The sequence below is a fragment of the Furipterus horrens genome, unplaced genomic scaffold (genome assembly GCF_987537825.1).
Source record: "Furipterus horrens unplaced genomic scaffold, mFurHor1.1.pri manual_scaffold_10, whole genome shotgun sequence".
Classification (NCBI taxonomy): Eukaryota; Metazoa; Chordata; class Mammalia; order Chiroptera; family Furipteridae; genus Furipterus; species Furipterus horrens.
In genome coordinates, this window is record NW_028327180.1 from 97616095 (window position 1) to 97640439 (window position 24345).

Below are 24345 nucleotides of genomic sequence, written 5' to 3' on the forward strand. Positions count from 1 at the left end.
AGAGGGGGTGGCCGTGAGCGTACTTGGGGGGGGGGGCAGAGCTCTGAATGAGCCCCAGCTCCTGAGGTTCAAGTCGGCTTTCAGGGACGCCCCACAGGCGCAGGCTGGCGCAGTGTACAGGTTCTCGCTGGCCATAAGCGGTTGGCTTTCAACCTCATTTTACAGAGCAGATGACTTTTTAACTCTACGATCTTTAATTGTATGCCACTGAATTACAATAGTACATGACAGGGTTTTTTTTATTTTTGAAAAATTTCTTAACAGAATATCGGGAGTATTGCAACATTTTATTAAGAGTATTGGCTTTGAATTAGTAGCTGAAGTAACAATTGCGTGAAGCCAGATTAGATGTACTGCATAATACTCATACTTGATTTGACATTACTTAGCAATTTATTGGACAAAGGTCAACTTTTTGTTTTTTATTAAGCACATTCCACAGTACAAAGCTGTCATGAATAATATCTGTACAATTTAACAGTTTCAATACCTGTTCAGACACAAAATTATTTCAAACAGATAATTGGCAAACATCATTAATTACAAGTTAGAATAGGACTATCCCAGTGCTTTAAAACAGTAATATAGCAGTAATTTACAGTTGCTCAGTTATGGGTTAGCAAAATAAAAGTCCAGAGTACGGCTGGGAATTACTACTATAATCCCAGAAAGTTGGAATTCCTTGGGTGTCAAAGCCCCCTGCTATAATTTAGTAGGCACAATTCAAAGGTTGTGTGCATATTCGAAGGCGCAGGCCATGATCTCCCAAGGAACGAGAACTTTTATGTTAAACATGCAAAAACAACAACAGAAGTCCACGCGTCCAGAACTGCCTCCCCCGCCCCTCCCTGGCTGTCCTACCCCGTCCGCTCGGCGCGCTGGAAGATGAAGGCTTGTTCAGGTTCATCCCTTTCCCAGCCGCTCGCTGTCAAGCTTACAACATCTACCTCAGGAACGGAGGCTTATTTTTTTTACACTTCGAGGTTTAATTTCTCAAAAACAGAAATTTAGTCATGTGGAAGGGAAGGATGCATTAAAAAAAAGGAAAACCCAAAGCCTACCCGATAAACAAGCCACACGCACACACATTGATCCCCACACCGTTCTCAGCGCAAAGACAAGACGCAGCCCAGGGACCTTCTCTTCAGTAGCAGAGGGCGCTTCCCCGGGGAGAGGTTTCATCAACAGGAGGTTTGTGTTGGTCCTTGGACGTGTTACTGACATTCCTTGATCTTTGGAAACAATGGCAGGGAGCAAATCAAAACCTGATGCTGAAAAAGGGAAAGGGGTGTCGACCGGCGCCGAGGTCCTTCCCACGCCCGGCCAGTACGGCAGAGCCATCCACCCACGCGGGCTGCCGACACTCGGGAGCCCTGAGGACCTGCGAGGGCCACAGCAGCAAGCGACACCAGAGAGGACGGGGGCGGGGACGGGGAGCCTCCGAGCCGGCCTGCCCCGGCACAGCGCTCCCGCATGCAGGCAGGGCCTGCAACGTGCGCCGGGGCCAGGACGCGCGGTTCCCGGAGCCGGTGGGGGCGGCCTCCTCGTTCTCCCCTCCCGGGGGTCACTACCGCACACAGGACGGTTTGCTGAGAGTGAAGTCGAATGAACACTGTGGGAAGTGACCGCTAGTACTCAGGAGTACGTCTGAGGAAAGAAAGAAGATGATGTTCCGGTACCTCTCTATGGCATATACTGCACAACAAATAGAACATTCTGTGTTAAACTTTAGAAATTACATTTTAACACAAGATTCCCATTAAAACACACAGCACACGCACACACAATGACAATGACAAAATAAAAACACCGTGTGAATACTGCAGGAAGGGTTCTAGGGAATCCACACCACCCCGGTGTCAGGTCCGGGAGCCCAGCCACGGCTGAGTGCGAACACGCTCCATATTAGTGTCTCCGGCACGGGGCCCCGACGCAGCAGTCTTGAGGTTAAACTGTTATGTACATTATATCTACATGCGGATACAGTATCTTAAATTAGGAGGCAAGCACATGTGTAAAGGTGTTACTCTACCAAATATCGGGAGACTGTTGGGGTGCAGAGAACAGTTAGTGAGAGAAAGAGCGTTGTTACCTGCTGGGAGGTAATATAACCTGGCTGACAGTCCTTTAAATTAAGAGAAATGGTACAGAAAGGAAGTAGAACCCCAAAATGTTACTCACACAACCCAGAGGAAACCCTGCCATTGTCCGGCATGTCCCTAACACAAGTCAGAATTCAGAATGGCGTGGATAGTCAAAAGGAAACTTCTGCAAAGGAAAGCCCTGGACATTCTGGGTAGGTGTTTGGCACCCAAAATTTCACCAAAGAATGCTGTTTCTCGGTATCAGACCAAAGTGCAAAGCAATATAAATTAGAGGCCAAGTCTTCTCTTGACTGTCAATTTACTTCTGGAGAACAGACTGTCCGCTCCTTTCACACGGACAATTTACATTTGAAGCATTCGACTTTTTTCACGGGTGGGGGAGGAAACAGGCTTCCGTCCTGCTTGGAGGCGGTGAAGCTAAGGTGTCCTGCTCGGAGTGGAGCCGGAATCGGAGGCGGGAAATGTCGGTGCTTGAAGAGTTAGGCTGCTTTGCATCTACCCAGCGTCTAGAACCAATTCCAGCTTCAGAACTCAGCTGTGAAGAACTCCCTTAGGCATTTGGTAGCCATGTAGCCAGTAGTTCAAGACTAGGAACCCTGGGAAGACAAACAAACACACACCGAAGTGAGCGTGGATGGCTGCACTGGTTAGACACGGGCTCACCGCAGCCCACTGCAGACACAAACTGTACACACGTACCACGTTGCTGATTTCCACATCATCACCACCAAAAATAGGAGCTGCAAGTGTTTCCCATGTACTACATACCAGGTCTCATATGCAGAAACCCTGTGAGGCGGGAGCTACCACAACCACATCACAGAGCAGACCGCGAAGGCTCAGTTCAACATATCAGTCGTTAAGTAAGAGTGGGTGTGCAAAGCCACGCCTGAGCCACAGCCGGGCATCTTTCAGTGCTGTTGCTAAAAAGCAAGCCCATAACAAAATATGCTTAATGTCAGGTTTTATACTTAGCATAATGTTTTATGACATCCAGAACCCACAAGGGCCTGTCTCATATCCTCCTGAAGGTGCTATCCATCATTGTGAACAAAACCATGCAAAGCTCGTAAATAAAGTGACCGTTCTGAATAGAAGGCTAATCATCAGAAACTATGTGATATAAATCATTAATAAAAAGACAACAGTGTAGAGGAAAAGACTACTGAATGGTCCGTATTTTGGGGCCATGACTTTGAATCAGGTGCCCACTTCAATCATAACCCGTACATTCACCCATGTATACACATACAGCGCACACACCCCCACATCCCTAAGCAGAACAGTCCTGAAACAGGGTTGACTATTGCTATGTATTACAATGCAGGCTGACATTTCCTACTCAAAATTTCATTGAAGTCAAATTCCATTAAAATGATTTCACAACCATTAATGCATCACAACCCTTTCCAAACTCCACATTAAACCACCGGCCTAGAACAGGGGTTCTCAACCTTCCTGATGCCGCGACCCTTTCATGCAGCTCCTCATGCTGTGGTGACCCCCAACCATAACTAAAGCATAGTGATGAATCACAAAAACAATATGTAATTATATATGTGCTTTCCGATGGTCTTAGCTGACCCCTGTGAAAGGGTCGTTCGACCCCCAAAAGGGTCGCGACCCACAGGTTGAGAACCGCTGACCTAGAAGAGCTAAAAGTCACAGGTCTAATATTCTACTGGGGAGTGGGAGGGAGAGGGAGGGAGGGAGAGAGAGGGATAGAGGAGGGGAGGAGGAGAGATTGATTTTGTTAAAGGGAAACTTTCCTATAAGGTCATCAATTATAATAAATATCAAGAATTCAAATAAGCTTTCTCAATGAGTTCCAGAGAGATTCCATTTCATTTGCCACTATTTTCCCATGAAGGATATTTAAGAGTACCTGAATGATTTTTCTATGAAGACCCAGAGAAGTCGGCCTGCTCAAACGTTGCTGGTGGGAACGTAAACAGATTTAACTCTCTGGAGGGTAACATGACTCTATAGAGCAGAAGTCTTTTTTCTTTTAAAAGATTTTGTTTACTTATTTTTAGGGAGAGGGGAAGAGATGGAGAAAGAGAGGGAGAAAAACATCACCGTGTGGTTGCCTCTCACAGGCCCCCAGCTGGGGACCTGGCCCGCAACCCAGGCACGCGCTCTGACTGGGAATTGAACCGGCGACCCTTTGGTTTGCAGGCCATTGCTCAATCCACTGAGCCACACCAGCCAGGGCCAGAAGGCATTATGGGTCTTATCTTTTAACCCACACACTCAAGACATTTCTAGAATTCTACCCAAAGGTAAAAAGGGCTGGGCAAAGATTAAGCTTAAAAAAAATAAAAATAAAAAGGTCAGTAATATATTTTGTAACAGCTAAAAGCTGGGTAGAGGGCACCAAATATATAACAACAGGACTCAACCCAATAATCAAATATTATTTGCCATGAAAGGATACATATAGCGGAGTAACAATGGTGAACCACAAATAGAATTTTATTTCCTTCTTTTGGTTTATCTGGTTTTTTCCCTAATTTCCTAAATGATCTTATATTGTCTTGTTATAAGAGAAATGAGAACTACTGTATCTATAGCTCTGAGGAGCTAGTAATTTTTAAAAATGACTCGGCAAATAAATCCATTGCTAGGTTTCCTGACACAAAAGTACCCTTACCTAATATTTTAGGGGTGAGTATTTTACTGCAAGGTTAAATCATTAGGGTAGTGTTCCTCATGATGCATAAATCTTACAGTATCACATGGTAATAATTTTTTTCATGTTACAATAAATGAAAAAGAATTTGGAAAAGAGCAATAAAAACCATGAAGTTGACTGCCAAGGTTGTCAAAAGTAATTTACTTTGAGGAGACAAACACATTTGAGGTTTCTTTGCTTGTGCTGCTTAAAAAGCAGATAAGATTTTCCCACTGATTTATGATTGGGGATCACAGCAAGGTGGTTGTTCTCAGGCTCCCAGAAAGGGGCTGGGAGGAGGGGCCGGAAGAAGTGACACCAGTCTCTGTCCCACGTGGCCCATGACAGAAACGGCGCCGCTGATCCCTGTTTCATCCTCCACCAAAGGAGCGGTTTAGGGGCACTTTTACCTGATACACGACAGGTGTCTAACCCATGAGCGTGTACTACGTCCCACAACTCACATATTACGTATGCCGCGGCGAGGGACACGCCGGGGACGTCTGGGATCGGATCACGGGCCTCCTTCAGCACGTGTCCAAGACACAACACAGAGGCGCCCTGAGGGGTTCTATGACACGCCTGTCCCCCCAGAAGCTCAGCTACAGCTCTACTTGGCCACGTTCTATCGCATGTGCTTCTCGTATGTGGGAACACAAGCAGCTAAAGCAGCACACAGAGGGGAACGTACAGCTTACAAAAGAGAAAACTAAGAATGGAATAAATGTAACAAAAGATGTGCAAGACTTCAACTCCCCCGCCACCCCCCCCAATACACACACACACACACACACACACACACACACACAAAACCCCTACAAAACACTGCTTAAGAGCAACTGGAGGAGACCCACGTGACAGAGACCGGCCATGTTTACGCGCTGGGAGACTCAGCAGGCGTTAAGGTGAAACTCCCCCAGATGACCTTGGCTTCAGCGCAGCCCCAAGCCTGACCCCAGCAGTCACCCTCCCGGAATCTGACAACCTAATTCACAACTGAATGTGAAAACCTAGAGGACCTCGAGTAGTCAGAACGGTTTTTTTTTTTTGAAGCTGAAAGATGTATTATATAACACGGTACTGGCGAAAGGACAGCCACACGGCCGCAGGACAGAAGAATGTCCAGGAGCAGGAGAACAAATACACGGTCAACCGACGTTCTGACCGCGGTGCCTAAGCGGGTCAGTGGGAAGAGGCCGGTCTTCTCACCAGACAGGGCCGGGGCCGCCAGCCTGCTGCCCGAACAGGGACCGAGACGTCCTTACCTCTCCATACACGGAAGTTAACTCTAAATGCAGCGAAGACCTAGATGTAGAAATAGAAAACTTCTAACACTACACGGGTCTAGCAACAGTCCCTAGCTACATTTAACTGTTTAAGTAGAAATTTAAGTAAAAGATAATTAAAGTCCAATTAACTCCCGTGAAAATATAATTACAAACCCAGGTCAGTGGCCGCGCTGCGAGAGCTCAGGAGCCCCGCGTGGCCGGGGAGGAGGCCCCCGGGCCCAGGGCGGCTCCGGGAGACGCGAACCCCCCGAGTGGCAGGAAGCAGGCCAGGGTTGGCTCAGGCAGGGCAGGGGCAGGCTCTGACGACAGAGGGGACACGCGGGAACTTCTGGGGGTGATAGAAATGTTTTATTCTGACTGCGAGCCAGCTGCAGGGAGGTAGCCGTTCGTAAAAACCGGTGAAACAGTCCACCTCAAATCGGTACCATGTCCTACACACGCCGCACCCCGACGTGGATTTAAAAGCCGCGACAGAGGCGCAGCGCGGCGGGAGGCGCGGCGGCGGGGTGCGTGCACGCGGGGCCCGCCCGGGAAGGACGGTCTGCGTGCGGGAGCTGCCGACGCCAGGTTAGGGCATGGGCGCCGCCTCCTTACTGGGTTGTCTCTCCATTTGCTGACCCGAGGACGTGAACACGCTGGCGCCCCCGGCAACACACCCCGATTTACGGACACGTTCCTGGGGGGCTAGGACATCGGGCAGCAGTGCGGCCCGTCGGCCTGGGCGTCGCTTGCTGAGCGGACACCCGCGAGCACGTGGCACGCCCAGGAGCAGCAGCGACCCCGCGGCCGTGAGGGAGCCAGGCCTGCAAACCACGGGGCCGAGCCCGCTCCTGCGGCGGCGCCCTTGCCTCTCCGCTCCCGGACGGAACAGGGGCCAGAGCAGAGGCCAGCAACCGTGTTCTTAGAGGGCCAGACAGGCATTTATGACGGTGCAGGCCACGCGGTCTGTGTCGTTAAGTACCCAGCTCTGGCCCTGAAGCATGAAAACAGCTACAGACATTGCATGAACCAATGAGCGTGGCTGTGTTCCAATAAAACTTTACTTATGGACACAAATTTAAACTTCATGTAATTTTCATGTGTCATGAAATATTCTTTTAATTTTTTTTCAAGTATTTAAAAGTGTGAAAAAACGACTCTTAGCTTGCTGTGGTAGGAAAAAAAAAACTATCGGGCAGCGGGTTCCCTATCTTTTCATCCAAAAAACTTACCGTTTGCCCTGGCTCAGTGGATTGAGCACTGGCCTGAGAACCAAAAGGTTGCTGGTTCGATTCCCAGTCAGGGCACATGCTTGGGTAGTGGGCCAGGTCCCCAGTTGGGGGTGTGTGGGAGGCAACCAATCACATACACCGATGTTTCTCTCCCTCTCTTTCACCCTCCCTTCCCCCCTCTCTAAAAATAAATAAATAAAATCTTAAAAATCACCCTCACAATTCTGCACTTTGACATCCATTACATTTTAAGCAGTCAACGAACAGGAGACTACATAATGATAAAAAGCTACTAAGCAGTAAGTAATGCTTTTCCATGAAAATGAATTTTATTCACCAGCCTGTACCTACATATACACATACCAGTACAACTAGGTACATTCAATGGACAGTTTAATCTGCACAGACCTCAGCGGCTCACTTGCAAATGCTCAGAGTTAAGGACGCACCCCAAATAAACAGGGTCACCAGGTGCCAGGACGTCGCCAAGCACGGCCTCTCGCCCTCAAGGCTGGACACCCTTAGTTATCAGAGCATGTCGTCACCGATGGCCACCCATGTCGTCCTGTGCACAGAGCAGAGGACTTTGCTTCCAGAGCACCTGCCGCGCCCCCAACGGACGAGGAGCGAGTTTGGGAGCTCTCTCAACACACAGGCCGAATCCTCTTCTGGGGGGGGCGGTGGGGTGGGGGAGGGCTGTGGCAGCAGAGGCGGCAGTTCTGCACGCTGGTTGTGGCGGCTTTGTTTAAATTAAATTAAAGATAGAACTGAAGAACGGGAAAGGAAAAGGAGATCTTTACACCCTAACACAGCGGACTTCACTGGTATTACAGGAGGAACCATTTAGAATGTTTTTAAAAGCAGGAACCAATCGTCCGGAAATACGAAAACCAACAACACGCAGGTTTCCGACTGCGGGCCTTACCCCGGAACTCTGCGAAGCTGGGCATCTAGAAGAGATGAACGCCCTGGTTCCCATGGCTGAGAACAGAGCCTAACCGCAAACCCCCCCAGGGGATGGCGAACTCAAACGGCAAAGTGATCCGTGGGGGTCGCACTCACCTGAAACGGGTCAGGTGCAGACTGTTATCTGGAGATGTACGTGTATGTTCTGGAGGGAGAGCGGGTCTCGTTCTGGGCACTGGGAGGCACATTTAAGAAATCCCAAATCAAAATAGTGTCATCGTGAGAGCTGCTGATGATCTGAAACTCATCGAACTGTAGCCGAAACACACGTCCAGAATGTTCCTGGGAAACATAAGAGCACGATGACGACAGTGAGGCCTTTATAAGCCCTCAGGCCCACCACAGGGGCCTGGCAAAGGCGGAAAGTGCAGCTGCCCATCAGGCTTCCCGACATCCCAGAGCTTACTGAGCTCCGTCCTTCACCCCAGAAACAAATACTCTGTTCTTCCTTCTAGGCCTTTTCTTTAACTAAACTCTGTATGATGGATCCTGGCCCATTAATACGATAAAAACTACATAATCATATCACAAAGGGTCTTAGAAAGGTAAACAATATTTAATATCCATTCTTGATACGCTATAAAAGAGAATCAGGATAGTGGTTTGAACAGGACCAAGACTATCTCAAACAACAGCCAACATTAAAATTAATGATGAAATACTAGAAGCATTCCTATTAAAATCAAGAATGGGCCTAACTCTAATTCTGCACGTTCTTCCAGTCAGTGCAAAAGCGGAAATACAAAAATAAAAGGTAGAACTATTGAAAATAAGAAAAAATCTATCAATATTTTCAAGCAACTATCTCTTCAAAAACACAACAAGATGCCCCGGCCAGCATGGCTCAGTGGATTGAGTGTCAGCCTGTGAACCAGAAGGACGCCGGTTCGATTCCCAGTCAGGGCACAGGCCTGGCTGGGTTGCGGGCCAGGTTCCGTGGATGGGGGCATGAGAGAGGCAATCAATCATCACATGAATGTTTCTCTCCCCCTCCTTCTCCCTCCCTTCCCTTCTCTCTAAAAAAAGGGAAAATAAATAAAATTTTTAAAAGAAACAACAAAAGCAAGCAGACTATTAGACATGATGTACTTGGTAAAGTTACAAAAGCAAGATTAACATATAAAAATAAAGCGCTCCTATATAGCAAAGCAATAACCGGAAGAACACAGACTGAGGGGGAATCCCCGTTATAACAGCACTAAAACACGCCGTTACGGAAGTTTAACATAACCAGACACCCACATTAAGAAATCTCCCAAACCCCCGGAAAAGAAATGCTTCCCCCTATCACGTCCTCCGTGGTCTCTACACCCTGTAGGGAAGAGCTCACTCCAAGGGAAATGTCAGAAAAACTCCGATTCTGGCCCAACGCGAGCTTCCGGGTGACACTCCCCGGCAGGTGTGCGCACAGGCGGCCGCCCCGGCGCAGGGACCCCTCCCGTCTCCGCAGGGCACATACCACCAACGTGCGCAAACACAGGGTGCTCGCTGGGGCTCGAGGGTCGAGAGCAGCTTGCAAGTCCCAAACTTTAATTTTCCTGGAAAGGACAATGAGATTGGGGTGAATGGACAAGTGAACATTTTAAATATCGCCAAGCGCTCCCTTGACAGAAGGGGGTGCGTGTGTCGGAACTGCCTGTCACAGGAGTTCATGGGGAGCGCACCATGTTCTTCTCTTACAAGCTTTTTGAACCAATTAAACTTAATTCTGAAAACGATAAGGACCTACACATTCTCAGGCTTGATGAAACTGTAAAGAAGTATTCCAAGGGAGACAAGACAGCAGCTCCAGGTTATCTACATGCAGTTCCTGACTAGATCACGCGTGTCACCCAATTCATTCATGAGGGGCTCCCTAGGGCTGAGCAGGCGCTGCTGACAGACGCGCGGGCTCTCTCTGAAAATCCAAGGACACCTTCCTCCCAGCTGGGCAAATGCCCAGTTAATAACAGGAGTGCACCCAGACCAACTAGCCCATTTGTAAAGTACACGTAAGGTTATCTCGAAAGGTTTACCGTTGCCATTTGCTCATTTAAAGTCATGAGGCTTTAAAAGAGGATTTTTTCAATTCGCCAAAAGGGGAAAAGAAATTTATCATCGAACTGGAGAGAAAAAAAGAAAGAAGCCACACGTGACTTCAGGGCTAAGGCCAAGAACGGAATTCCCGCACCCCCGCAGCTCCTCTGAGTCCACGGTGGTTAAGCACACGTGCGTAGGAGTCGGGGAGGCTCTGCCGCGGTGGGATCTGGGGCCTGGGTGGCCTCACTTGGCCGAGCGGCACAGTAACACTTGCTGTCCATCAGGCCATACACACTGCTCAGCACAGGGCCTGGCTCGTACCCAGCACTTCCCTCCGGATCCAGTTCTGCAGGGCGTCTGCCAGCTGAGATACGCACCCGTCGTAGGCCCCGCTGACAATCCTCTTGTTGTCGAACCGGATGCAGCGCACCAGCTCCTCGTGTCCCTCGAGAACTCTTAAGCAGGCGCCACACTCAATGTCCCAGAGCCTGGAACGAGAGACAGATCTCCGTGAAACAACTCCTCGCATGGGACTACACTGCCCCCATGTCTTCATGTCTGTCCTCCTGTGACTGTCACTACTCTGGAGCTGATTTCCATCCCACTCCCACTCCACACTATCCGTAAGTATACTTCTGCCATTGGTGTGTCTTTAAGCACTACTTTGGGAGGAAGCCTCACTTTTCATTTCATACAGTTTGGAGTTTCTTTAAAAACCACACGTGTGTATTACTAATTAAATAAGTCAACAAATAAGAGAATTCCATCCCAGGCACTTCTAGCCCGGAGCCCACGAGGCCCACGGAGGTCAGAACCAGCACGGTGGCCTCCCTCCCTCCCCGATGAGGCTGAGGGACGCCCCTTCGCAGACATACACCCCATACTGGGCATGCCCGACTGCGAGGCCAGAGTGTGGGACTCGTCAGGTCCATGCCATGTTTCAGAAACATAAATCCAGTATGTAAATACATACAGCGAGCCTTTTTCCCTGCACATGACTTATATAACAATTTTGGAAATAAATTTTTTTCTAGTGCCATTGACTTTTCTATACTATTTGCAAAAACAAACCACAGCAACTTAACACGCACCAAACCAAGTGGGCAAACTAATGCTGTGACGACTTCCCTTGGCCTGTCCGCCAGCAGCTCCTACCACGCGCCTAATGAGTATTTCACGGGCACCGTCCTCAGCAAATCTTTTCATCAGTGTCAGTGCCGGTGGCTTCTCAAATCGGCTGGGAACAGCCATCCAGCACTGCCACCAACTTGAAAGTGGCTCCCTTCTAGAAACTGTACAGCAACACCCACTGTTATTTGGCAAAACCTCAGAGATTCCAATGGGGAGGTAAGAGCTGCTTTCTGCTGAAACCCTAAGTAATACGAAGCACGATGGATACAACAGAACCAAGGTTCACGTACTAAAGTGACTTCTGTGATGTCGTAAAAGAAGACTTGCAGCCGTGAGAGCTCCCCCCTCCCTCCCTCCCTCCAATCATCTTGAGCCCAGTCTTAATTTTGCCAAATGTTAGGCAGTTTGGTTATTAAAAAAAAGAAGCTATGGGCACATACTTCGACAGGGTAAAAGTGACTTGGGATAATTAAGCAGATATCTAAGGCAAGCTCTAGTAACATGTGACATGTCTCAGGACGGTTACGTTCATTAGAAGGCAAGGGCGCTGCACACTGTGCAGAAAGGGAAATAAAACGCACGACCACACAGGAGAGGGTGGCCCTGTCCGCGGTCCTGGGGACACAGAGCCGGTGGCCGGCCATGGGGCGGAGCGGGCGGCAGGCGCTCAGAGGTGAGGGAAAGCAGAGCCGCGGGAACGCACCCTGCTCGGAGGTGCCCTGGTACTGGGTGAGGCTGGGTGGGGCTGAGGTCACGAAGTCTGTGTGCTGGGGAACCCCGGGCGGATGCGTCGGCCCCCTTTAGTACGCAGAGCCAGGCAGAGGACGGTGTCCTCATGTGAAGCAGCCCCAAAGATTGCGTCTTTCAAGCATTAGGGCTGGGAGGTGAGCCAACGCGGCAGCAACCCCCCCCCCCCCCCACCGCTGGGGGCGCCCGCCCACACCCACCTGATGGTGTTATCTGACGACCCACTGACCACCAGCCGGTCCCGGTACTGCAGACAGGCGATGCCCCGCTTGTGCCCATTCAGGGTGCGGACGAACTCACAGGTGCTCGTGCTCCAGACCTGCAACCAGGCAGCCATCGTTTAAACAACGAGTGCGGGGAAGTCTCCTCACGATCTACCTTTGAAAAAGTGTCAGAGCTTCTCGGAATGATCAGAACACTCGATTATGAAATACGGTTCGGAGGCTGGGGGACAGACTGGGCAACTTAAGATTTTCTTGGCTGCTGAGTGATAAAACTGGAATGAAACAGAGAGAGGTTGTGAGGTCTCCAAACGCCGAGACCTTCACAAAGGGAACATCTCCTGGATGGTTCGGATAATCAGCTGCCCAGAGAGAAGAGTCTGGGCTGGATTTCACGCTCTTTTCCCAGCTGATATGTCAAACCCAATGGCAGCGCCGTGAGTGGGCTTCACCTTTCACCTCTTCCTCTCTGCAGCGGTTTCTTGAACAGCTCTGTTTGTTTTGACACATACTCCTATTGCTATCGATGTGGAATCAATAATGCCTCTTTTGGGAAACCATCTGCAAGACTTAGATGTTCACAGACACACAAGATAGTAGCAGCCGAACAAGGGGCACAAAGCAGCCGAAGGGCCCTGAATTATTTCACCAAGTGCACTTGGAGTTGAACGGGATAACGAGAAGTCCACGTGCGAAAGAATGAACTGAACCCCTGCCTCATACTATAAACATTTAATTCAGAACAGATCAAAGAGTAAAATGTAAGAACTTAAACTACGCAGCTCTAGAAGAAGACACAGCAGTAAATCTCAGTGACCGCTGGAGTAGGACATGGTTTCTTAGATGTGACGACAGCAACAAAAGCAAAAAATTGATAAAGCGGACTTCATCAAAATTAAAACTGTTCTGTGTTTCAAAAACCACCCTCGAGAAAGTAAAAACACTTTTGAAACAGGAAAAAAAGGAAAGTGAACACACAACCCACAAGATGAAAGAAAATATTTGCAAATAGTTATCTGACAAGGACCTTATCATCAGAATACATAAAGAACTTCCGCAACTAAACAATAAAAAGACAAATAATTCAATTTGTTAGATGAGCCAAAGACTTAAATAGATGTTTCTCCACACAAAAATGGCCAGTAAGCACATGAAAAGATGCTCAACACCCTTAGTCATCGGGGGAACGAAAGGCAAAATTACGGAGATGCCACCGCACACCTGCTAGGATGGCTGTAACAAAGAAAGACAGTGACAAGTGTTGACAAGGACGTGGAGAGTCTTCCCGGCTGATGTCATGCACCAGCTATTTAAGGCCCAGACCGTCTTGACTTCCAGGCACTGACTGGTCTTGTACCAACTGACGTGGCTCGGTGGTAGGTGAATGATCACATACAAATGTTCATGGGACATCGTTCATAACAGATAAAAAGTGTAAACCACCAGGACGCCCAGCAGCTGGCGAATGGATACACACGCCAAGTCGGACTGTATTCAGTCACTAGAAGGCATGAAACACTGTCTGTGCTACAATGTCCACGGATGGACCTTAAAAACAATACATGAAGTGAAAGAAACCAGACGCCAACGGCCACAGATGGTACGACTCGGTTTACACGGAATGCCCACACCAGGCGAATCCACAGCGGAAGGCAGGCGAGGGGCTGCCAGGGACCGGGGAGGAGAATAAGGGCTGACTACTGATGAACACGAGGGTTTTCTGGAAGGGCACTGAGAATGTCCTGGAGTCAGTTACGGTTACACAACACTGTGAGTGTGCTGAAGGCCACTGACCTGTGTGCTTTAAAATGATGAGCCTTAATGGGATGTGAATTACAAAGCTGCTCTAAAAACATAAGAAAGCTAAAATTGTATGAGTTAAATGGATACGGGAATCAGAACTGCATTTGTCATATTCTGGGGATCACCCCAGGCTACAAAAACTGCTTGTCGCGTGTCTGCCCCCACCACACGTGGAGTTTCTGGGAGACAGGACATGTGTTGCTTGCCATCACACCTCTGGCCCCCAGCCTGGGGTCTGGGGCATGCGAGGCTCTCAAAACCAGGAGACTACATCCAATCTCAGCTCCGCCACGAGCTGGCTGTGTGGTCTCCGGGGGAGTTCTTCTCTCTCTGAGCCACAGCTGCATGACGGAGGCGACACCCACTCCACAGAGTGCTGGGGGGGGGGGGGGAGCGGGGGAGGATACGAGACGAGGCAGTAGCGCAAAAGCTCCGAGCACACGGGACATGCTCTGTAGGTGAGTTCTCTTCCCCTATAAAGGTCATCGACAAGGTCACGTCCCGAATCAGAGGACTGCTCTCTCTCCTGGTCCCGAGGCCCTGTCCTCCTCCCTCGTCTGTAACTCTAGAAGCATGCAGAACGGGACGGCTTCAAGGGCTCATAAGCACAAACGCAGGAGAAGTACCAGGGGTATAGGCCACGTCCACTTTCCCTCCATTCCAAAGAGACAGAAGGAGGCAGACACACTCACCTTTATGGTTCTGTCACCCGAGGCGGACACGATGTACTTGTCATCGAAGTCCACAACATTGACAGCAGCACGGTGGCCTACCAAGACGCGGCGCAGAGTGATGTCGGTGGCGGAAGCCATGTCCCACACGGCGATGGAGCGGTCCTTGGAGCAGGTCACCATCAGGCCGTTGCTGAAGCGCAGGTGCAGCACTGCCTCGTTGTGGTGGATCAGCGTGTTCAGGACCTCGCCCGTGTTCACATCCCAGACTCTGGGGGAGAGACACACGCGGCGCCTCACTACTGGGACAACCAGGGAAAGGGCATGGCGCCTGTGCGCTGGGCCCATCCTTTCTTTCTCTCTTTCTTAAGCTTTTTATTTATTATTAGAAAAGGAGAAGGGAAGGAGAGAGGGAGAGAAACATCCACATGCGAGAAACGCATCAATCACTTGCCTCTCGTGCGCCCCCAACCAGGGACCTGGCCCATAACCCAGGCCTGTGTCCTGACTGGGAATCTAACTGGCAACCTTTTGGTTTGTAAGCCAGTGCTCAGTCCCCTGAGCCACACCAGCCAGGTCTGAACCCATTCTTAGGAGGAGGCTGGGGAGGTGTGGACTTCACTTGCATTTGGTGATTGGGACCTGACCTCTGAACACAAACTTAAAAGGAGCAATTCTCTATTTGCTGAGACGTGTTTCAAAAAAGAAGGCCAAGTCTGGCTCCGGTTCAGGCTTATTTAACAGTCAGGTGTTCATGGATTGGGCTTACAGGCTTGTGTGCAGGGAAAAAATGGTTCTTCAAGTAAGTGGGCTTTGCAGGGAGTTTGAGGTAATGGGAAAGGCGGCGTGGTGGCTGGGGAACTGGGGACAGTTCCGGGACTAAGGTTCTTTTTGACCTTGGACAGGCCTCTGAATCTATGGACTGTAAGTCATGATGTCTCACTGATCCCCACACCCACCGACTCACCCAACTGCTTTATGACAAAACCAGTGTCTCCCACCGGCTTGGCCTTGAGATATGCGGTGCTTAGGGACATCCCTTCCGTGTCCCGGCTTTTCTGTAACCCCTGTCTCCTCAGAAAACAAGGGGATGCAGAGCAGAGGAGGGGAGACGCGAGTTTCTCAGGCTGAGACGTGATCTAGGCAGGAGTGGCCGGGAAGCACCGGGGCACAGGGAGGACACCGGGCAGGCCGGTGACTGTTTCGTCCCTTTGGTGTGCCTGTGAGCCCATCCTCTTCCCCTCCCGATGACATGCCTTCCCGGAGCCACGGGCAGTCCAGCTAAGGCTTCACCGCATGATCCCCAGGCTCTGAGGAACCCCTCACCACACCCAAACCAAAGCCGCTGGGGTGCGAAGTGCCCTTGCCGCAGTGGTTTAGGAGCGACCCCAGCAATGTTTCCTTCCTCCTCTCCCAACTTCCGACCAGCGGTCGCTACTTCCCTTCTACCAGGGAGCCCCGCCGTCTCCGGTTTCTTCCCTCTGTCCTGGGGGTGGCGTCTGAAAACGAGCGTCTCCAGGACTGGAAAGGCTACCTAATCTGAAGCTAGTCTTGGGTAATATAAAGTCAGAGTTCCAAATTAACTTTGTGACTCTGAGCAAATTACCGAACCTTTCCAATCCCGATTTCCTCATCCATCGATAAAAAAGAAGGCATTGTCTACCCCCTTAGGAAGGCCGATGTGAGAATTCAGTAGGACGACACCCTGCAGAATGCCCAGCACTCTGGCCCTGCAGAGGCGCTGCAGGCCGCGGCCCCTGGCTCTCAGTACGTGCACATCACCAGGGCGCAGGCTCCCAGGGCAGGAAGCCAGCCCGTGCCAGGCGCTGGGCCTCGGCAGGAAAGCACGCTGCTGTCTCCACACCCTACGGCTACGGGGACGGGGCCTACCTGACAAGTTAGCTTTCCTGCCTCGTTGGCTCAAACGCACCCACACCCGCACCCAGAGTGGTTCTGAAACACAGCTAACAAAAGACCCCCCCCCCCCCCACAGCGAAGGATCTCACCCCCTAATGGGAGGTTCGCAAGCTCGGACCACGGAAGCCAGATCACTTACCTCACTGTGGAGTCGGAGGAGCCAGTCACGATGACACGCTCATCATACTGGAGACAAAGGACAGAGCCGGTGTGCCCCGTTAACACTTTCAAACACTCCAAGCTGGTTTTATCCCAAATCTATTGAGACAAGGTCAGCCACAAACAGTGGGTTAGAATATCATGTTCTGATAAATGCCTGCCTCACCTTGTTTCCTGAATCATAAAATAAAACAAGCCTCTTACAGTGAGTAAGAGAGTTAAACACCGACCGGGCGGGACACGACCAGACGGAAAGAGGCAACGCTGCGTACCTTCCAGCGCGGACGCCCCGTGTGGTCACTGGGCTCATAGTAACGGCCTCGTAAGAGGAATTTAAAAAAAGATGCTATGCAAATAGCCGGCTCACCCTCTGAAAACAACGTGACAATATCTATTAAGGGCCTTTAAAAATGCACACCCCTTCACCCCTTACGTCTGTTTACAAATGTTCAACATTTCAGAAACATATCAGTATAAACTATGACGTTTTTAATGAGAAAATATAATAATTTATTAGTTGTTTTTTAAAAATCGTAATAAAAGCTGTCTATAATGACATAACCACTATGTAATTTTTTAAAAAGAAAATATATATTAAAAGGAAGTAAAATGTTAGTCATAGCGGATCTTGTACTCTGAGTGTCCTTCTTCTCACCCCTTTTGGACAGTGTGACGGAAGAGCCTGCAGCCCTGTCCCTTCCCGTGTGAAACAGCACCAGCATGTGCGATGTCGCCAACATTTGCTGCAAATGGCCCAAGGGCTGCAAGGGCTCGGACATCTAAGTGACTTTGGATAAAACAGCAAGGCTTGCTTGTAACTTCTGGCCGAGCAGAACCACAGTGACTGAGAAACTGTTAGTGACCGAGGACTAACGCAGAATAAAGCGCAGGAGGTGGTTTCCAACCTCCGGAACGATGGCTGGATCCGGAGACCCGGACGATCTCTCTGAGTGTATTTCTGCTCTCCTGTCCTATGTCTTACAAATCAAGTGGAAGCTTAATTTAAACATGGGTGTGCCTCTGTGAAGAGGACTCTTTAGAAACACACCCAGTGAGATGAAATGCAAGCCCATGGCCGGCCAGCCTAGGCTCTGACAAGAGCCTTCTAAACCGTTCTTACCCGCTCCTTAAAGAGAACTGCCAGAACCCAACGGTAACATGCGCCACTCTCTCTGCTGCCTACCTGTAGCCACATGTCAGGGCAATCCATAACCAGAACCTAAAGAGTTCTGCGGTCAAATGTTTTGGAAGCTGGGAGACACCGGGTTTCTCTCCTGCAGGCCTCCTCAGAGCCTTTTTATCCCCTGTCCTGTGAATTTCTAAGGAGATGTGCAGTGCTTTCTAACCTTCTTTGAAGGGAATTGCCCTTCAAATAGAACATTCTTTAGATTCACATCCACTGCCAAACATAGAAAACCAGAGAAACAGTGTCTTTATATGCTTTAATTCAGAGTGCTTTTTTGCCCTATCTGATTTACTGAAATTCCATTATTTTATATACTCTCTCCCTATATGTATGATGAAAAACAAATAAACACACAAACAAAAAGACCCTTTAACTCACCCAAAGTGGAATACAGAAAACAGGGCCAAGGCGGGGAAAGCCTACTACGAACTACCTTCCCACTGACTATAACTAAACACTAGAAAACACAGAAAGCCACTGGCTGAAGACGAGGCGCGGGCAGGGGGAAGAGACCGGCTGTGGCGAGCGGGAAACTTGAAAAGCGATCCACACGGGGGTGAAGGTTACCACTCCTGCTGCCCGTCTCCGTCTTTCTTTCTGTTCTGGCCCCGGCCCAGAGGTGGGTCTGGATCAGGGCGCTGCACAGCGGAGTGGTGGCAGGGCAGTCAGAATTCAGAGACAAACCGCTCTTTCTGGGCAGAAGGACTGGGGAAAGGGATCCAGGGGGCCGAAGAATGTGTGGAGGACCTGCCTTCTCCCCTCTTTTCTCACATGGCTTTGATTCAAGGACAGGTCCCAGCCAGGTAAGATGCACCACAGAGCAGTGGCCCAGATAACTAAATTCTAAGAGAAACCCCACTTTCCTGGCCAGAGGAAAAGGTAGAAAGGGATTCCCGAGGGCAGGAGAGACTTCAGCAAATCCCAAAGAGAAAAGACCTGGGAAAAAAGTTTCCTTTCCTTCCACACGAAAACCCACGCGGCACGTGACTTGAGCTGCACACACAGGACGGACCGAAGGGGCACAGCAGAGGCTGGGGCGAGCGACCTGACGTTCCCTTTGCTGCTGAGTCCCAGACCAAGCCCCGAGCAGGGCACGCTCCAGGCGGAGCCAGAGTCGCGTGACGAAGGCTCCAAAAGGAGAAGAGGTCAGAATCCCTCTCAACCTTCCAACCCGACCCCGACTCCCTCCGCGGAAGTCACACCGGAGCGTGTGTTCTGAACCTAACGAGACTCATCGCCCGCTTGAAAACACAGCCGCACATCCTCCCTAGAGGGTTATAACGGGATCCTTAGTCTTTACAATGTAACACCCACAATGTCCAAGATACGGTCCGAAATGACTGAACACCGAGAAGATCCAGTCTCAGGGGAGGAGGCAGCGAGCGCCCAGCAAGCGGGAGGGGACCCAGGCGCTGTCGCGGCCAGGACATCCCAGCGGTCACTCTGACTCTTCTGCATGCGGTGCAGGCAGACATGCTGGGTGTGAACGAAGGGACGTCCGCAGCAAACAGACAGAAACTACTGGTGATGAAAAACTATCTGAAAAATAGAAACTTCTGAAATTTGGTGACTGAAAGATACGAATTTATAGATTCAAAAAGGTCAGCAAAAAGTCTTAGCTATGACATCAAAAACATGATTTAGTGAAGAAAAAACTGACAGACTGGATTTCACTCAAATCAAATTAAAGTCTATTATTAAGACAATGAAAAGACAAGTCCCTGATTGGAAGAAAGTATTCGCATAACAAAGGACTTGCATGCAGGACATATAAAGAACTCTCAAGACTCAATATGAAAAACCCATTTAAAAATTAGACAAAAGATCTTAATAGAAACTTTACCGAATAATATACAGATGGTAAATAGGCATCAGAAGTGAGAAGACGCACATTATCATCAGTCACTGGGAGAATAAAATGAGGTGTGTCTACATACCTATTAGAATGGCCAATACAAACCAACCAACCGACCCACGAACCAGCCACCTGAGGTGACCACGGCCTGACCAGGAGGCGAAACAGAAGGCACTTCCCCAACCTGTGGCCCGGAGCGAGGAATGACACTGCCGCTTGGAAAACAGCAGTTGCTTGACAAGTAAAACATACACTTACCAGCAATACTGCTCCTAGGCTTTTACGCAAGTGAACTGAAAACTTACACTCTCACCAAACCCTGCATGCACAGTTGTAGTGAATTTATTCCTAATTGTGAAAAACAAGAAACAGAGACGTCCTTCCACAGTTAAATGGACGAGCACACCGGGGACACCCATAAAACGGATCCCCAGCCGGCAGTGAATGAGAATCAATGACTGCTAAATGCAGCAGCAGAGGCGGAGTCCTGTGCTGAGTGTAAGAAGCCAGACTCAGGAGGTCACACACCACGTGTGTCCACTTACAGGGGGTTCTCACAGGGCAAAATCACAGGGACAGGAAACAAGAGCAGGGGCCAGTGCCCAGGGGAAAGAACAGGAAGAGGCAGGACCAAGGCACTTCTGGGGATGATCAAACTGCTACAATCACGCAATGATCTGTGCTTGTCAAAACTCGCAGAGCTTTTCACCAAAACAGGGAAATTTTCCCATATCTGAATTATAACTAAGAACGAAACAAAATGAAACAAAAATAAAAAACCACCCTACACGGTATTTGCTTACATGAGAAAATAAGCTATAAATCGTGTAAAACGAAATCGGTCAGATCGGCTGCCAAACATTAAACACAGCAATAATCTAGTTTACCTACTATTGAAAAGCCATCTAAATTGCCCTACCATTCTTTTGTGTTATCATCTGAGCCTTTGTCAGGAACCCTGAAAGGTAATGACTTTGATTCACAGGCAGATTAGCAACACTTCCACCAGCAAACAAAGTGATCAAGAGCCCACCACGCTATTTTTCCTGTGTGCCCGTAACACAGAACGTAAAGCAGTGTCCGTGTGCTTGCAGAAGGGTTGGAAGGGTGGCAGCCCAGGGCCCAGTGTTATAGAGATAGATGCTCAGCCTCGGGTCCTTCAGATCCGCCCGAGAGCGGCCGACCCTGAGTGGGACGGACAGACCGATCTGGGATAGATGACGAGGTCTGTCATGTCTGGCGTCTAATATGTGACCGCAATTCGGAAGATAATGCACACGAAACAGCCGTTCACCTTGATGGAGTTATCGCGCAGTCCGCTGATGATCTTCTCGTCGTCGTACTGTAAACAGTAGACGCCTTTACTGTTCTCAGAGCGACACTGGATCCTCTGCAGGTTGTGCCGTCCGCACCGCCAGTTAGACTCTATGGTCTGGGGAGAGAGCAGGTGACAGGTGAGCTTTTGTGGACCGACCAGTGCACAAGGCTCCCAAGCCTGCACTGCGTCCAGAACCAGCATTCCACCGACAGCCCATCTCAGTTTACACAACTGTCTGTGCAGAGGAATCACGCTCGTTTCCAAGTAAGACATGAGCCCAACAACGTGCTTTTCTCAAACATTCCCTGCCCTTCTGGCAACTACCACAGGGTTTCCAACGAGTTTGGGTTGGGTTTGAAAAAAACCAAAAAACGGCCTAGACAGAACTCAGTATGTTTCAAGAATGCCATCTGCATCCAAAACATACAAATAAACGGTAACTCACTGGGTCACTCTCTAATGCCAATTAAAATATTTGGCGGAAGGACCCCCCCCACCCAACAACATTAAGCCTATACTGAGAATCTCTGTGTCCACCCGAAGTATTGTCTTGATCACCGAAAAAAGATATTGAACAACTACTACAGGCCAGCTGCTATAGGAAAAAAAGTACTTGGTACCCATCTTTAACCTTCCACCAGGCTGAAGCACCTCTGGCATAAGGACGGCACGGTTTGGCCCGGGGCCCTCGCCCTCTCATCGTTCACGGGACGCTCTGATGTGCGAGGACATTCCGGCACTAACTGCGCTCGGCGCGGGGGTTAACCCACCGACAGGAGCGCTGCTTTCCAGGGAGGCAGCGCTCAGCCTCCGGGCCTGGATATACCCCAAGCATGTTTACTTGGTTAAATGGTCCACGCATGGGCTTGGGAGGAAATTCCTATTATTTCCCTTTCTCAAGTAAGGAAGGGGTTTAACTTGTGTGAGCCCACAAAACTAGTCATTGGATGAGCTGGAAGTCACACCCAGCCCCTCCCGACTCTAACTCCATGCTTTTCCCACCAGGCTGTGCAGCGTCTATAAAGGAGTATAGTCCTAGCCACTGGGGCCGTGAACACAGAACACAGAAGACCAGTGACCGTGCCAGATAAAGTGGGAGTGCGCAGCGAGTGGTTAAAACTCAGTGCTCCAGGGCTGGGGGAGACACACGCCGCAGCAGGGCAGGGGAGCAGAAGGGGGCTCCGCTGAGCTGCGCTGCGAGCCCTCACCTCTGGTAGGGGGGAGAGGGGACTTTCCTCACCTCTGGTAGGGGGGAGAGGGGACTTTCGGGATCGAAAGATAACAAAGTTTCTACAAAGAACAACAGAAGTGTAAAGTCCTGATCCTTGACGATGGGGACCAGAATAACTGGTTACACCTGAATTCAGGATACTGTTCAAAAGGTCAGCTCTCAGGGGTTAATCATCTGAGTAGCTAAAAGTGTGATTAGTTGCTTCGCTAAAGAAGGGAAGAGAAATCTCATCGTCCTTCACGATAAGCACTACCTACTTGCTCTCCTGACATCAAACAAACTGCATTTCCTCTTATTTTGAAGGCAGTGTGCTTCTGTACACTCTGAATTGTTAAAATGCACTGAACGTTATGTGCTAGGTGCTACTATGCTTTCATACCATTACACAATGTGCTTTATATATTTTATAGCTAATTTAGGCATCACAACACTGAAGCTGATTTATTGTCCTCATTTAACAGAAAAAGGAACAGGAGACTGGGGATACTGACACACGTGCACCCAAAGAGGAAAATGATTTACCCTTTGTAGCCGCAGTTCTTAGCACAGGAGGCTGGAGTCTAATCCCTGCTCGCTGTCAGCCTTGAGAGAGGGTGGGATCGCCTACTTCCTGCCCCAGGAGGTGCAAGGAGGCGCCACGGACGTGCAAGGAGCAAGGAAATGCTCACCTGCCCATCTGCGGCCAAGTCGGAGCGTGAGCCAGCAGATCACGACCAGTGAGGGTGTGAAGCGTCAAACCTAAGCGCGCGTGCCAGACCCGAATTAACCCACCCTCCTTCTGCTGGCGCTACCGAGGGAGACAACAGTCCCATCTGTATAAGCAACTTTCTAAACAGGGTTCCAAAATATAAACAACTTCTTAAACAGCCGTCAGTGCCTGGAATCCGAGAAACAGTGCATCCTCAGCTACGACTGAGACACCCGGCACGTGCTAGCGCACCAGGAAAACGCTGGCTCAGGGGCAGACATACTGGTAACCAGGCCAATTCGCGGCCAATGACTCAGCGTCGACACCGATGTTCAGGCTACACCTCCTGGGGCTCAGAGGTGCTACAGAATGCACGACCCCCCGTAAACCCACGGTATCCCACAGGTGGGTGTGGAACATGTCCGTCTGCCTGTCTGTCTGTCTCTCTCACACACACACAAAGATACACCAGGCGTTAGTTTTCAAATTCAGACAGCTGTCCTTAGTTTGAAAGCATCCACAATTATTTTTATAACATTACTGAATCAGTATGTAGCTCTGCTATTCTATATCTCAATGAACAGGAAAGGCACATTTACCATCACATGGGAGCTTTAAAAAAAAATTTTAAGAGGCAATAGAGGGCTCCTCATACCAAAAAGAATCTCCCACGTTATGCTCTCCCTCTGCTTACAATGTTTTCTGAAACTGGGTGACTTGGTTACCTTTCGGTCCCTAAAGCCATGGAGCAGAGGAGCTGGGCGAGGCACCAGGGCAGCCTAACCCGGACGGAGAGCGCCCGCCACCCAACACGCGAGCAGAGCCCTGTTCCCCACTGACAACCCTCGCAGCAAGAGCCAGGCGCCAGGACCTCTCAAACGCTCAGCTAGACAACAGGCTTCCGTTCTCAGGCTTAGCTTCTCTTCTCAACACTAAGAGCCTAATTTTCCTTTTTTCTATTTTAACTTGGAAAGAGAATAATTTTTTAAAAGATTTTATTTTTTATTTTTAGAAAGAGGGGAAGAGAGAGAGAGAAAGAGAGGGGAAACATCAATGTGTGGTTGCCTCTCATGTGCCCCCAACTGCGGACCTGGCCCACAACCCTGGCATGTGCTCTGACTGGGAATTGAACCAGCGATCCACTGAGCCACACC

At 49.6% G+C, this 24345-nt stretch overlaps 1 protein-coding gene across 4 annotated transcripts in view; it reads right to left on the reverse strand.

The window, feature by feature from the left end:
- Positions 1 to 344: 344 nt before the first annotated feature.
- FBXW11 (F-box and WD repeat domain containing 11) overlaps positions 345 to 24345 on the reverse strand; it is a 97874-nt gene continuing 73873 nt past the window's right edge. For all 4 annotated transcript variants that reach the window (XM_090288580.1, XM_090288579.1, XM_090288577.1 and 1 more), the window contains 8 exons: positions 21249 to 21386; positions 16894 to 17012; positions 14859 to 15108; positions 12343 to 12461; positions 10642 to 10752; positions 9705 to 9783; positions 8342 to 8527; positions 345 to 2701 (listed from right to left, as the gene is read on the reverse strand). In XM_090288580.1, coding sequence (XP_090144706.1) covers positions 8366 to 8527; positions 9705 to 9783; positions 10642 to 10752; positions 12343 to 12461; positions 14859 to 15108; positions 16894 to 17012; positions 21249 to 21386 — 978 coding nt within the window. In that variant the 3' untranslated portion in view covers positions 345 to 2701; positions 8342 to 8365. The remainder of the gene's footprint in view (positions 2702 to 8341; positions 8528 to 9704; positions 9784 to 10641; positions 10753 to 12342; positions 12462 to 14858; positions 15109 to 16893; positions 17013 to 21248; positions 21387 to 24345) is intronic.